Below are 15,429 nucleotides of genomic sequence, written 5' to 3'. Positions count from 1 at the left end.
AAAGTCAATTTTATTTTTCATATTCAAATGGACTGAGTGTTAACATTTAACATTTTTTGCTAATTGTCGTCAAAAATTAGGCGTAAAGCAAAAATTGATATTTCATATGGTTTTATGATAGATAAGCATTATATTCCCACTCATTATATTCGTAAATTTTGAGGTTTATCCTTCGCTTTTAAGATCATTGAATTTGATTTTTATATAAAATAGTTATATATTAGAAAATAATATGAGTTTATGTGATATTATTTTTCAGAAGATTTTGTGTTCTTCTTCAAAATTTTACTTTTTTATTAAAAAGAATCTTTACAAAATATACATTTACTTTAATTAATATTTAAAAACGTGCTCTATCAAAAGTTCCAAAAATTCAATATTTTAGCTTTTCTGAGGTGTCACTTTTGATGAATTTCTGTTGACAACAGTTTTGATGGTGAGAATATTTACAATTTTTTTACCTTGAAAAATTGATCGGCAAATATTGGAGATATTAAATTCTTATCATTAGTACTACTTATCTTTTTTTGACTAGTCAATGGAGATATGACCTTTCACAATTTTTATATGAATGACTATTTTTTGGCTACTTTCAAGAAAGAATTACAAGCTGAAATCCAAATACAGTCCTTGATAAGCCAAATATTTCAAATACCAGCTGATTCTATCATCAACTCATTTATAAATCAAGGATTATTGGATTCTAATTTTCTTCCAACGATAATTAAGAATTTAGTTTTAAACTATCTATTAAATCCACATAGAATAACTAAATATACTGATTTAATCATTGGAATCCATCAATTAATTCCGGAATTAGATGATGTTCTTCGCCATTCATTAATGGAAGAGCTGACTTCAAAAGCAAAAAGATACCAATATGAGATTTCTTACTTAATACGGATACTTTTCCAACAACAGATTTTAAATAGTTCATCAATTTCATATATATGCCAAGTAATTCAAGATCCATGTGAATTTTTCAATATATTAAGTGTGATGCTACAAGATTTATTATCAGAATCAGATAATTCAATTTTACAACCTCATTTATTTGGAAAACTTCCATTTAACAACGATCTAATATCAGCAATCGATTATTGCAAGTATGGAGGTACAAATAAAACCATTATAAAGAATATTATCGATGATGATTTAGATTCATTCATAAAAATTTTAACATTGGAAAATATCTGGCTACTTGAAACAATTACTGTCAAAGATATCTTTTGGGACAGGAATTTCTTTTCTTATGATGTTAATCTATCAGATATTGCTGCTAATTTTGGAAGTATTAAGATATTTAAGTATTTAATGATCAAAAATTCTGCAAACAGAGGAGATAACTCAGCTGAATATGCAATTATCGGTCAATCTCTTGAAATTTTCAAATATTTCAGTTCATCATTTGAAGATTCATGTATATTAATCGCAGCTAAATATAGAAACACAACTATTCTCAATTGGATTCTCGAGAACCAAGAAATTAATAATCCAAAGATAAATTCTGATTTACTTGATTTGGCTTGTAAATTTAATTTAGTTGAATTATGCAGTCATTTGAAGCTGAGTTCACATAATTTCTATGATAATTCATTGATTTTGCATAAAATATGCAAATATGGTAATTATGCTATATTATCTTTCTTCACGGAATTTGATAATCTTTTATTTAATAAGCCTGATTATCCAGATAGAAATACTCCTCTTCATTATGCAGTAATCTCTGGTTCTATTAAATGTGTTCAATTTCTTTTGAGTTTTCCTTTAGTTGAAATCAACGCTGTTAATGCTGATAATCTAACACCGTATGAAATAGCTTTGAAAACTGGTCAAATAGATATTGTTTATTTGATTTCTCAACTTCCAGAATTAGATCGCGTCCACAAAAGCAAAGAAATGTCACATTTGGCATTAGCAATGCAAGGTGGTAATTACGAATGCATAAAATATGTCTGGGAAATGGGATTATATTCTAAAGATGATTATTATTCAACAGTATATACAATTGAAGCATTTGCATGCGCACTTGGCAATTTAGACATTGTTAAATTGTTTTATCAAGAAGAAAATGACTTCAAGAGAATATTATCTAATAATATGACTGCCATTCATATTGCTGCAGCAAATGGAAAACCTAATTTAGTTAAATGGATGATTGAAGAAATGAAAGTTAATCCGAATATTGTTGACTCTAAAAAAAGAACTGCTCTTCATGTTGCCATTGAAAATCAACAGTATCAAGTTGCTGAATACTTAGCTCTTGAATCAGGAATGGATATAAACTCAAGAGATAGACTTGGAAAGACTCCATTATTAACCGCAGTTTGGATTAATGATCCTAAATCGGTTGAAATTGTTCTTATGAATATCAATGCAGATCCAACAATCCCAGATTTCTATGATTCAACACCATTGAGCAAAGCACAATCTCAGACAATTACGAATCTCATTCAGAACGCAATAAATGATTTTAAGAAATAATTTTTGATTCATAATCATTAGTTAGATGATGAAATACACTTAAAGTTGCCGATAAACTTATTTATTTCCATTATTTTCTAAAATTAACATATCAATAAGAGAGTATTAGCGTGAAAGCTATATATACATAAACTATATCATTATATGTCGAGTTAGAATAGTAATAGTTTTGATCATGATATCTGCTTATGAGCTTTTTTGATGATAAGTGACCTTAATTTCTCTTTTATGCGAACTCCAAATTACAAGAAATAGATAGTATACTATGTGAACAATATATATATGAAAGTATTTATTCATAAATCTAATAATGCGTGACACTATTTATCAACCAAACTCCAAAAGTTAGATTGCTTATTCTCTTATTCATGAAATATAGGGAAGAAAAATGATATTTCTAATTTTGAATCTGGAGCTTAAGCGATCACTTTGTGGTCTAATTGCATATCATATTATTGCTAGCATATTATTACAAGGCACTGATACAGAATCAGTGCTCTGCAGCCACCAATCACTTAGCTGAAGTCAGTAATCTTCGGGTTAATGCTTTCACGTTAACCCAAAGTTTGCGGGCTTTAGCATGAAAATGAATGGGTGAGGGCTACATATTGGTAGTATATAGTCCTCACACATTCATTCTTAACAGAAATGGGTGAAACTTTGTCCAAATGATATGTTATTCGGACAAAATTTCTCCCATTTCTACTAGGGAATGGAGGCTACAAGGCACTGATTAGGAGTCAGTACCTCTCAGGCTTTATTCAAATAAAAATTCTAAGTTGTCATTTTGACAAAAAGTGACACTGGCCACTTTTCCTTCATTGTCAAATAAGAGTAAAATATAACAGTTCGTGGTTAACTTTCAAGTCTAAAATTAAGAAAGTAATATACTCGGGCTAATTAATACAATAAAGATCAATGAATCTGATTCATTCAAAACATAATAAATTTTTTTATATCAAATATTGAATGATATTTTCAAACCAATTCTATTCAAATTATTTTTTTTGTAAGAGACATCAGAATGCTATGTGCAAATATATTAGTGCTAGACTCTATAGATACATAAGCTATTAATCTTCTATATTTAAATAATAAAGTGATTTAATCTATTTTTCTCAATGATTCATTTAATTTGAAAATGAAATGAAAAAATAATATTTTATTTTTTTCAGATATCTTCATGTTTCTCATTCAAAACTCAACAAACAACATTATTCGTCGAAGGAACTGGAACTCTCTCAGCGACAGAATCAGCACAAAACTGCGACAGAAATTCCGTCAGAATTGTACATGTTGGAGAAGGATGTACAGCATTAGACACAAACACTTTTTATTACTTTTCAGTTCTAGAAGATCTTTATCTCCCTTCAACATTGCAGACAATATCCGGCCATGATACATTTTATTGTTTTTCATTCAATAATTTTATCTTCCCAAAAGGAAATGATTTTTTCGAACTTGATGAATATGGTGCGTTATATTTCAAAGGGAAAAATCAACTTGTAAGATTACCACCACAGAAAAAAATATTTAGTTTTTCACCAGAGACAACTATCATTGGATCATATGCATTCACAGAAAGCAAAATTCAAATATTAAATATTTCAAAAAATATCTCTTTCATTGGATTAGGTTTTATTGAAACTTCATATATTAAAAAAATTTATATGGAAATTGGTTCGCAAATTTCAACAATTAGTGGTTGGGGATCTGCTTATCGAGTTGAATTTATTTATCTTTCAAGGAGAGTTAAGGTTATTGACAATAATGCTTTTCGTTCTGATTATCAATTAAATGCAATTGAATTTGAAGAAGGAAGTGAACTTATTTCCATTGGATCTAATGCATTTCAGAGAACAAATATTGTGGATTTCAATTTTCCTCCCGGTTGTACAAAAATATCATCATATATATTCAATCAAGTTTCTAGTTTAAAAACAATTTATATCCCTGCTTCTTTGGTCAATATAAATATAAATGCATTCGCAGGTGCACCAAATATAGAGTTGATTGAAATCGATCAAGAGAATCCAGAATATGATGTTATATATCCAGCAACACTTATGTTGAAGAATGGAACTAGTTTCATATACATGTCTCCATCAACAACATCATTCACGATACCTTATTCTGTTGTCAACTTCGGGAAGACTATTTTCCAAACATGTACTCAACTGACGAGTATCAATGTTGATTCATCGAGTTCATACTATGACTGCGATAGTGGCATTGTTTACTCTAAAGGATTCAAAACTGCAATTGCGTGCATTGGAGGCATAACATCTGTTGCTCTGAATCATCTTCGTACTTCGATTGGAGATTTTTGTTTCAACAACTGCACTAAACTCAAAAATGTTGAATTAAACGAAGGATTATTATATATAGGATCTCTTTCCTTTTATTCAATTAATTTCACATCAATCAGAATTCCATCATCTGTGATATCTCTTGGATCTTACTGTTTTTATTATTCAAATTTACAATATATTGAATTTGATGGAGATGGTCCAAAAATCATATATGATTATTTTTTTTCAAGTAGTCTTATTAAAGAAATTAATTTTGGAAAGAATTTACAAGAAATTGGCTATGTAGCGTTTTATTCATGCAATTGGCTTGAACGAGTTACTTTTCATTCTAAATGTGATAATAGATTCAGTGGAATTCGAGTATTTAATTTGTGTGTTAAATTGAACAATTTTGAGCTACCAAAAACAGTTAAAAAAATCACGGACAGAAGTTTCTCAGGAACATCTTCGTTAACAAACTTTTCGATAGCAGAAGGGTCAATGTTGAATTATATTGATGAATTAGCTTTTGAAAATTCGGCTCTTGAGTCGATTTCATTTCCATCATCATTAGAATTCATTGGGGTGAATGCATTCAAAGGCTGTTGGAAATTAAAAACAGTAAATTTTTCTGAAGGTGTCAATTTGAAAGTGTTAGGAGGAGGAATATTCAAGTCTTGCACATCTTTGCCTAATATAGAGATTCCTGCATCTGTCACAACATTCGATCCTTCGTCTGTTGGTTACTGCACATCGCTGACTTCGATCAACGTCTCATCTGAGAACAAGAACTATTCTAGCAACGATGGCATCGTGTACACAATAAACAAGGATAAGCTTGTCTGCTGCCCAGGCGGTAAAACGTCTGCGTTTATATACAAGAACATAATCATCATCGGTTCTAACGCTTTCTGGGGATGTTCTAAGTTGAAAGATCTTACATTCGAGTATGGTTGCAAACTTAGGATAATCGAAGATGGTACATTCTACTCGTGCACATCTCTATTCCGCGTCGACCTCCCGACTTCACTCGAGACTGTCCAGCAGAGCGCTTTTGCAGGATGCACGGAGCTCGTGATCATCACATTCCCAGACTTCGCGATGGCAGAATTGGACTCTGAGTCTATATTCGCTGACTGCACATCGCTGACGACATTCTCTTTCGGGAGATTCTGCGCGCTGAACGCACTCGGAGAAAACATATTCTCGAACTGCGTGAAGTTATCGACAATCAACATACCTGCAAACTGCACAACGATAAGAGCAAACGCGTTTAAGAACTGCGTCTCTCTGACAAACATATCTTTCGAGTCTAACTCGAAGATGTCTAGTATCAGTGATTCTGCGTTTTCAGGATGCACATCATTGACTAATTACACTGTCCCTGACTCGTTCGTCAGTATAACATCTTCATGCTTCGGAGGAGCGACTTCGATAACGACTGTCAACATAAGACAGAATCTCTCAATCATCTCGATCGGGAGCAACGCGTTCGCATCATTCAGACTTAAGTATTTCAACATCGGTGGAGGTACAACGATATCTCGAATCGATTCTTATGCATTTGCAGATAAGCAGATAGAGACATTCTCCCTCGATTGCGATGTCTACTTATCATCTTACGAATTCAAGAACTGCGTGAATCTGAAGTCAGTAGGAATTCGTCGCATCAAGCGAGATGTCGATTCAACATCGAAGAAACTGATGTCGACATCATCATCGAGTCGAGAGTACTACACAATCCCAGAAGGTCTTTTCTCAGGATGCAAATCTCTCGAGAGCGTAAGAATAAACATGAACATCGAAACTATATCAGATTACGCGTTCATGAACTGCGTCAAGCTCTCGTTCACGATCCCTCCGTCTGTCGTATACATCGGCGATAAGTCATTCATGAACTGCAGCATGGTCAAGAATGTCCCAGATATGGTGCAGCACATAGGAAACCTCTCATTCTACGGTTCTGATGTCGATCATGTCCTTATTGTAAGCTCAGAAGCAACATACATTGGATCTTCTGCTTTCACTAAGACCGCTGTAAGCATGATATACTACTGCGGAACGAGAGACTTCTCTGATTTCTCTCCGTCGTTCGAATCCAGAGCTAAAGCGATCGTTTCTGAATCTTATCCATCGAGCCTCCTTTGTGGGGCAGCTGCATTTTATGTCCCACTTAATTTATGTAATGATATGATTAGAATTAAAACAGGTAAAGATAAACTCCCAAAGCCAATTGGAAAACACCATATATAATTCACAACTCTCCTTCTAAGTTCCACGCAACATCTCGGTATTTGGTAAAATTATTATATATATTTCCAATATTTATTTTATATTATTATGCATATAATAAAATATTTACATTTAATAAATAAATGCTCAAAAACGATTAATTGAGATTGAATTTGGAGTAGACCATTATTAAAAATCAAATTCATTAATAAAGAATTGCAACAGTTGCGAATGCTAAATATATATATATAAGAAAAAATCCATTCATTTTTGACTACTTTACACGAATTGATTTTTAAATGAACAAATAATTCACAGATTGAATTTAGAACAATCGTTTTTGGCCATTTTTTTGCACTTGTATATGAAAACTCTAATAATTATTTCTATCGACATACATAATTTATGAAGACTCATGGTCATTAGAAATAACACATTTTCCATATGAAAATTACTAAGTAAAATGGTTGTGATTGAAGTTTTATATTAAAATAAACAAAACATAAAGAAATAATAACATAAAAACATAAAAATAATAAATTATTTTGGTGATTGTGGAACAGAGTTTGGATTACTTGATGCAACTCTTTCGCTGAGTTGTCGATGTTTTTCGAATAGTATTTTCTGGAAATCATTAATTTGACGGTTGATATTTTCTGGATCTGCCTTAGAGACTTTGTAACATGTGCTTAAAACAACTTCAAGAACTCGATGATAAGTCTGATAGAACAAAATTCCATCAAACGTAAATTTAGCTTCAAGCATCTGAAATGTTTCATGACGAATTTCATTAATCAAGATACGAATCTCTTCTTCTTGATTTCTAGATTCAAGTTCGTCAAGCATCTTCTCCAAAAACATTTTGAACTGTTCCCATCTGTTAAGTGTAATTGAATAAATTGGTGAATATTCAGCAAATTGTTCGCAAGTGATTGTTGGATCAGGCCAATCACGTGGAAGAACTTCCTTATCTTCAAGGAATGTCTCTATGAACAAATTCATATCGTAATCCTGTCTCAGGGAATTAGGGACGAGAGAAGATCGATAAAGACTGTCAATGAGATTTGGATCGATGTTGACAATCATCTTTTTAACAAATTCTCCGAATCTTTTCAGTGTCATTCGAGGGATTGGTCTAAAGAAAGCCAACATTCTTCTGATGCGTCTTACTCTTGAATCCATCTCTTCTCCAACAGCAAGTTCTAGAATTCTATTCATTGGAACACAGAATGGTTCATCACTAAGTTTTCTTTCATTGTCTGCAGATCCACAACCTCTTATTGCGATGTCATTAATCAATTCTGGTTCAGAAAGAGGGAAGAAATGATGGAAAAACTCGAAGACTTGGTCTTTTGTTAGATATGTTTCAGTGAGATATTCTCCAAGTTCAATATGTTCTACAGGAATAGAAATACACCTTGTTAAAATCCATGTTCTACATTTAAGGAAAAATGTCAATTGCGGTGTTGTCCAATCTTCATCAATGAATCTCGTGAATAAAGTGATTTCTAAGTATTTCTGCATATGATGATGAGAAGAAATGAAGACATCCCAACATCCCTTTTGTACTAAATCATCACGACCGAACTGTCTGAGAGCCCATTTCAACATATATTCAGGAAGAGGCAAAATTTCTTCGCCATTTCTAACTTGTGTCCTGTCATCAACTGTTTTCTCGTCAAAGATACTCCTGATTGTGTGGACAAGCCAATCAATCGCTTTAGGTTCTCTGTTCGACCCATCAATAGTAAGAAGTGAACAGAAACGACTCTTTTTGACGAAAGGAACTAATGATTTCGGAGCAAGTTTCAATTCAATGGGAACAGGAATCTTTGAATCATCTGTAACTTGAGGAATCACGAGATCAATGTTAGGACTACTTTGTACTAATGATTCTATGGCATCTGTTTGAACAGATTTGTTCTCGTTCATGATTGTTTTACAAGCGTTTTTCATGATACGAGTCATTATCCATCTGGAAAGGATTTTAGCTTCATCTTTGCAGCTTTTGTCTAACCCGAAATTGCCTTCGTGCGCAGAAACAATTGATTTGACAGAATAATCGAAAATGTTGTTGTTTTGGAGGATTTTTTCACGAACAAGATGCAATTGTTGGGAATTTTCGATATTTACGCCCGTTTGCTCCTGCTGATTAGTATTTTCTTCTGTTTGGCCATTTGGATTGTTCTGATCGGTCAAAGCTTGTTTTACAACTTGCATATCAGATTTAACTTGGCGGAATTCGTTCTGATTTTGGATAGTTGAGGCTCTGTGTTTAGGAGATTTGGCCGCATCCTCTTTTTTAGGCACTGTATCGACTTGGATTGACATATCAACAAAATTAGAACGATCTATATCACGGAGAGGAGTATTTTGGAGTCTTTCTAGTAGCATTTGACGATCTTTAATGATAGCTCTGTATCCATCGTTTTGCTGGTTAATTGTATTTAATTCTTCTTTAATTCCTTGGAGTTCAAGCGTAGCTTTTCGTAATTCTTCAGTACGTATGGCAATATCTTTAGTGAGAGTGTCAATGAGTTCATTTAACTTGGCTTTCTGCTGATTCTTTTCTTCGATTTGCGCATTAATTTCTAAAAGCTTTTGTTGGTTAGTATGTGATGAGCGAATCATTGCTTGCTTATCATTAGCAAGAATACGTAATTGGTTTTCTGCAGAAGTACTTTTAAGCTTGTATTCGTTCATTTGTTGTCGAAGATTCTCCAGAGTCTTATTTTGCTTGTCAATGACCGCTAAAGATGCATTACGTTGTTCTTCAAGTACTTTCATCTTACTTTCTGATTCTGAAAATTGATCTGTAATTTCTTTGTATTTTTTCTCGAAATCTTCTTTGATTTGCGGGATTTTTCCTGATATATTCTTGTAGTAATCTCTGATTCTTGTAAGAAGATCTCCTCTTTCCTTTGATTCAGAGAGTTCTTGTTCAGTAAATTGAGAAAGAATATGATCATGAAGTTTTAACTTGGATTCAAATGAATAAACTTTCGCTTCAAGTGGATTTTGTATATTTTTTGTTGCTTCTTCTGATTTTTTAAGCAAATCATTTAATTCATCCAGAAGTTTTTGGGCATTTACTCTTTGTTGAGCGACCCAGAAGTTCGATGGTTTTGGAGGATTAACTGTAACTACTGTTGGCTCTAATTCTTTTGGTAAATCTTGTAATACTTCTTGTTTTTTAACTGGTTTCTTGTTTCTATGCGATATATCATATGCATCTTTGAATCCTGAGAATATGGGGTTGACTTCAAATGCTGTTTTTGGGCGTTTTGTTGTAGAAACTCTTGCTGAATTTTCTCTTGGGAGTTCAAATGGAGTTTTTTTATTTAGAATTGTATCTTCAAGAGTCTGTGTTCTAGTATTTGGTGGATATTGGGGGACTGTATCATATAAATGTGTTGAAACCTCTATATAGCTTTCATCCCCCATTTCATAACGTACTCTTCTCCCATTGAATTCTTTTTTTTTTTGATTCAAGCCGGATCTATATTGCCAATATGGTGTGGACATAAATTCACATTCAAAGTTTTGCTGAATTATATAAAAATACTAAATTTTGATAGGATCATTATGGAAACTCACAATTCATTCAAAATTCATATTCATTCATGAATAACACATATAAGTTTCCTCTATATGGTCAATTTACATGTCTAAATTTCCCGTTCCACTCAAATCTTTATGCAGATCATGCATAGCTATTACAGCTGAATCAATTTCTTGAAGAAATACACTAAATTTATGTGTTTTAAATGTTTGTTTCATGGAAAACATGATTTTACGCAAAATATTAATGATTATTTTTCAAAATGTCAATTTATTATTGAAATGAACTTAAAATACTTTGTAAATGAAGAATATAATCTTGTTATTGAGTGAGACACATAAAAAAAAAGCATAATTAAATAATGAACAAATTTTATTTTATAAAAGATAGAAAATTACAATACAAAAAACTTATTTGGATGATGCTTGAGCTTCAGTGAGTTGTTTTGCTAATATATTCACTGCAGAATCAAAAGTATTTTTAACGTCAAGTTTCTGATTGAAAGTACTTGGTAATGGCTGTTTCATCATTATATCTATTGATGGTTGGAACTTTTCTGGATCGTAGGCTTCAACAAAACGAGGAATTTCAATAAATTTGTATAAACTCTCAATTATAGTGGCATTCAGTTTGCAATCCATTAGATTGTACATAATGATCAAACTGAAGTTCGTTCCTGACCTGGAAAATTCAAAAGAAATTATTTTGTCTTTGTAAGCCAAATCACCAAATACTCCGTATACAATGAGGAAAACATACATATCTGAAACGATTGTAGGTGGTAAATTAACTAATGATACGGCAGTGAAATTTTGTTGAGCCAAATTTGAATTTATTTTGTATAATGTGATCTTAGAGAAAAAGCCAAGTGTTGAGATTGAAATATTGGCCAATTTTCCAAATATATCATGTAAAGTATTTAATTCAGTGTATTCTGCAACGAGTTCGATGAATTTTTCCTTAGAATGTTGCTCTTGCTTTTTGATATTTTCGCATTTCAAGTTCCACTGACATGGAAGAGGTTCATCAAGATGTTTTACGATTAATTCTTCCATAAATAAAAGTGACAAAAATTTGACAAAAAATGCAAAATCAGAGAATTTTAAGTTTCAGATCGTTCTTTCTTTTCTCTGATTCAGGAAAAATAGCATATTCTCAGAAATTTTCCATGGTGGAAGCTCAGGTTGAAAATAAATCAGAAATAACTTCAACAGATGAAAAATTAGAAAAATATTTCCAAGAAAAAATTTTGCCATATATAAACGAAGAAGGAAAGAATGTTTTTAAGATCAGTGATAATACATTTTTGGTATCTTACACTACAAAAACCTTTTATATTTGCGTGATACCTTTCATTCCTAAACCAGAGTTCGAAAAATCGATAATAGCAGGATCCTTATACTTTTTATCATACATTGAAGCCATTCTAAGGTCGACAATTAGATCTTTACTCCCTGAATCGCCAAAAATCGAATTCGCTTCATTAAAGCAGATGATAAACCTCATTCTTCCTTTTGGTACCCCTGTACTTCACGATCAATACCTTTCTTCGCAATTAACAGGCAGAGTTGAAATTTCAAGGTTTAATGCAGGCTATAATAAGATTAATTCTACTCCTGTTCCTTCATGGAAGTCAACATTAGCATATCCTGTCCAACAACTTGATTTTACTTTGAAAGAAGTCATTGTTGGATCAATTTCCCAAAATCAAACATATTTTAAGGCTTTTGGAAGCTTACAAATATCAGCATCAGTTTCATTACTTCCAAATGTTACAGTTACTTTTACAAAACCTGAAAAAATGACTAATATTCAGTCTCATTTCAGTGTTAAGTCATATGATCATGGAAAAATAGAATTCCTACCTCCAACTGGTGTATGCCAACTCCTTGCATGGGAAATTCCTATGTCTGTTTCCGAAATGCCATTAATCGGAACTTATTCCTACAAAATCAATGGTTCAACATTAGATTACAGTCTCAAATTGAATGTTAAAAATCCAATTGTATCAGTTACGGTTCATTTGGAGTTCAATGACTGCGGAAATCTAATTAAACAAAAATATCCAAACATAATCGGCCAAGTAAAGCAAAGCCGAACAGAAACCATTCTTGTTTATGATGTACAGCAGTCAAATGCTGAAACAGATATATCTGGAACATTATTTTTCGATAAAGATGTTCCGAAACAGAAATTTGCAGCTTACTTGTCTTTCAAGGACCATATGAAGTCATTTACAGGTAATTCCATCTCTAAAGATGATGTTACCTTCAATCCAAGCTCAAATATTTCTGTATCATCAAATTCTTCTTATAATTCTGAACCTCGAAAATATGTTATTTGGGGTACTGAAATGTAATATATTATATTTGTTTATATAATTTAAAATGTTGTATAAAAATTAATACGTGTAAACTATTGAATTTTCACGGAAATAATTTTGGATAATTCAAATAGTGTACGTTTAATTTTGGAAAATTCTTCAAAAATCATGGAAAGCTCTTCACTTTCGTTTTCAGGAAAGAAGAAGAGTGAGCTAACATTGCCAACAACAGTAAATTTAGAAACAGAATCTGATGAATCAATCGATAAAATTCAAATATACGATGAAATGCAAGAAAGAATGGCAGATTATCTTGAAACAAAGCAACAAGTTGGTTCTTTACAAAATCAAATTGCAGTTTTTAAGCAAAGACTATTACAAATGGAAAACGATTTTAATAAAGAAAAACAAGACTTACATGATCGTTTGATGGATCTTGAAAACAAAAATGAGCACTTGACAAATGCTAATAGCGAATTAAATAAGAATATCGAAGAATTACAAAATGAAAATAACAAAATGCATGAAGAAATAATTCGATTAGAAAATAAGAATCATACAGATCAGTTAGCTCGAAAGGAAAGTATGGACAGAATGCTTAAAGAAAGAGAAGAACATTATAGATCAATAATTACTAATCTTGAACAAGATGTTGCCAAATTCAAGGATCAAGCAAGTTCATCTCAAGTTGAATTCGTTCAGTGTCGTGATTCTCTTCTCAAGAAGTCAGCTGACTATGAAAAATTACAACATGAATATTTTGAGATGAATACTAAATGTGAATTAGCTATTGCAGACCAAAAAGAATCAGAGGATAGATGTAAATCACTTAGATCTATTATCAAGCAGCAGCAAGACGAAAATTCTTCAATGCATCAGTTGTTCCAAACTCAAAGTGATAAACTTGCAAGTGTTGAGAAAGCTTTAGATGATAAGACAGCTTTGATTAGAACTGTTGTCAAGGAAAGAGATTCGTTACAATTAAGGCTTTCAAAAATTAGAGAAATCCTTCCAGAATACAGTGATTTCACTGAATTTTATAACAAGCTTAAAGAAAGAGTCGAAATAGCTGAAGCATTGCCTATTGAACTCCGAAAATACAAGAAAAAACTTGCAAATGCCATTAAAGCTTTGCAAATTTCAGATGCAAAATATAACGAAAAAGATTCAAAGTTAGATGAAGCACTAAAGCATGCTGATGAATTAAAACAAGAGCTTAATAACACAAACGCCGAAAATTCTGATATCAGACACAAATTTGGCTTATTAAATATCATTAAAACAAATGTTTCAGTTATTGAAGCATCAAATAGAGAGATATCTCATAGATTTAATGAAATTAAGGCTTCGTTAGATAACACAGTTCCACACTTTTCTTTAAGATCCTTATTAATTTCAACCATTGTTCTTAAGCGCTGGAAGAATCTCCTTGGAACTCCTCGTGCATATGAGAAAGATACAAGAAATTGGTGGTGGATCTGTGGTGACATGGAAGTCAAGCAGCAAAAGAATTGGATAAATGAGAAAATTAATCAGGTCAAAAGTGTTGAAAAGGAACTTAATGATCAAATTTCCTCACTTAAATCAGAAGTTGCAAGGTTGACGGATTCATGTCAGCAGAAAGAGGAAGAGATTGCTGCAAAAGATTCTCATATCTACCAGCAAGATGATAGGATCACAAAATTGAATCTTAAAATAGAAGATCTTTCCAATCAAGTTAACATGATGGTAGATCCATCAGTTCACAAGGAAATCGAGGATTTGCTTTGGACAACAAAAGCAAAACTAGCAGAAACTCTTAAAGCTCTTTCTAAGACAACAGAGAACTTAGTATTCTTACAACATGAATGCTCAGTCTTGAGACACATGAAAGATAATTCAACAGATAAAAGTACTCAAGTTAACGATGAAAATCAAAAGTTGAAGAACAGAATATCCATGTTAGAAAGAAAAATCAAAGAGTTGAATGTGAGGCTTGAACAAAAAGATCAAGAGATTATCAATAGCGAAAAGAAAGCAAAGAAGGTAGAGCCGTATTATATTACTGGATATGACTTACCTGGTCGTCAAAAGGCTGTTATATCATGTATTCCACCGAATAATAATTCGAATAATTTCTTCTATTGAAGAAACTATATTTGTTGTTGTTAATTTAAAATGTTTTGTTTCTAAATTTCAATTCTTTCATTTCAGAATTCATTTAATATCAAGAAATTTCAATATAAAGGTTTTGTCCTTTAAAAAATTAATTAATTTAAAGATTAAGTAGAGATATGAAGTTTTTGATGATCGGTTATTGCTCAAATGGTCGTAAATTTCATTTTTGTTTTAAAAATATTGGACCAAATCTGCTCAAATGGAGGAAATGTAGCAAAACAGTTGTAATGCAAACATTTACGAAAGAATAATTAGAGGTATGTCCTTTAAAAGGTATTGCAAAAACAAAAAATAAAATTAACACTTTTTTTTCTTTTTTGAAATGTTGGAGTGCCCAGGTTATCCAGCATTAAAGAATGATGGACTTTTATAGCCTCTGC

The 15,429-nt window shown here is 31.9% G+C and overlaps 6 protein-coding genes across 6 annotated transcripts, besides 3 other annotated features; 4 read left to right on the top strand and 2 right to left on the bottom strand.

Annotated features, from left to right (window-relative positions):
- The first annotated feature begins 389 nt into the window (after positions 1-389).
- Positions 390-427: a mobile genetic element.
- Positions 390-427: a terminal%2Cinverted (terminal inverted repeat of Banshee-A3 transposon ID:TVAGG3_0274440).
- Positions 428-567: 140 nt separating this feature from the next.
- Positions 568-2,484, top strand: TVAGG3_0274430 (spectrin binding; the record flags this gene model as incomplete). Its single annotated transcript, XM_001318720.1, has 1 exon — positions 568-2,484. The coding sequence occupies one exon, from the start codon at positions 568-570 to the stop codon at positions 2,482-2,484; it is 1,917 nt and encodes a 638-aa protein (XP_001318755.1).
- Positions 2,485-3,038: 554 nt separating this feature from the next.
- Positions 3,039-3,239: a mobile genetic element.
- A 915-nt stretch (positions 3,240-4,154) lies between these two features.
- On the top strand, positions 4,155-7,243 carry TVAGG3_0274410 (uncharacterized protein; the record flags this gene model as incomplete). Its single annotated transcript, XM_001318719.2, has 1 exon — positions 4,155-7,028. The coding sequence occupies one exon, from the start codon at positions 4,155-4,157 to the stop codon at positions 7,026-7,028; it is 2,874 nt and encodes a 957-aa protein (XP_001318754.1).
- A 110-nt stretch (positions 7,244-7,353) lies between these two features.
- On the bottom strand, positions 7,354-10,581 carry TVAGG3_0274400 (uncharacterized protein; the record flags this gene model as incomplete). Its single annotated transcript, XM_001318718.1, has 1 exon — positions 7,548-10,451. The coding sequence occupies one exon, from the start codon at positions 10,449-10,451 to the stop codon at positions 7,548-7,550; it is 2,904 nt and encodes a 967-aa protein (XP_001318753.1).
- Positions 10,582-10,979: 398 nt separating this feature from the next.
- TVAGG3_0274390 (uncharacterized protein) lies at positions 10,980-11,624 on the bottom strand (the record flags this gene model as incomplete). The annotated part of the gene is made up of 1 exon (XM_001318717.1): positions 10,980-11,624. The coding sequence occupies one exon, from the start codon at positions 11,622-11,624 to the stop codon at positions 10,980-10,982; it is 645 nt and encodes a 214-aa protein (XP_001318752.1).
- Positions 11,625-11,737: 113 nt separating this feature from the next.
- TVAGG3_0274380 (vesicle-mediated transport) lies at positions 11,738-12,928 on the top strand (the record flags this gene model as incomplete). The annotated part of the gene is made up of 1 exon (XM_001318716.1): positions 11,738-12,928. One exon carries the CDS (start codon positions 11,738-11,740, stop codon positions 12,926-12,928), a length of 1,191 nt encoding a protein of 396 aa, XP_001318751.1.
- Positions 12,929-13,060: 132 nt separating this feature from the next.
- On the top strand, positions 13,061-15,063 carry TVAGG3_0274370 (A-type inclusion protein-related family; the record flags this gene model as incomplete). Its single annotated transcript, XM_001318715.2, has 1 exon — positions 13,061-15,019. One exon carries the CDS (start codon positions 13,061-13,063, stop codon positions 15,017-15,019), a length of 1,959 nt encoding a protein of 652 aa, XP_001318750.1.
- Positions 15,064-15,429: the final 366 nt, after the last annotated feature.

The sequence above is a fragment of the Trichomonas vaginalis genome, chromosome V (assembly GCF_026262505.1).
Source record: "Trichomonas vaginalis G3 chromosome V, whole genome shotgun sequence".
Taxonomy (NCBI): domain Eukaryota; phylum Parabasalia; order Trichomonadida; family Trichomonadidae; genus Trichomonas; species Trichomonas vaginalis.
The sequence above is the reverse complement of the archived record's forward strand: the minus strand, read 5'-3'. Positions and strand labels throughout refer to the sequence as shown.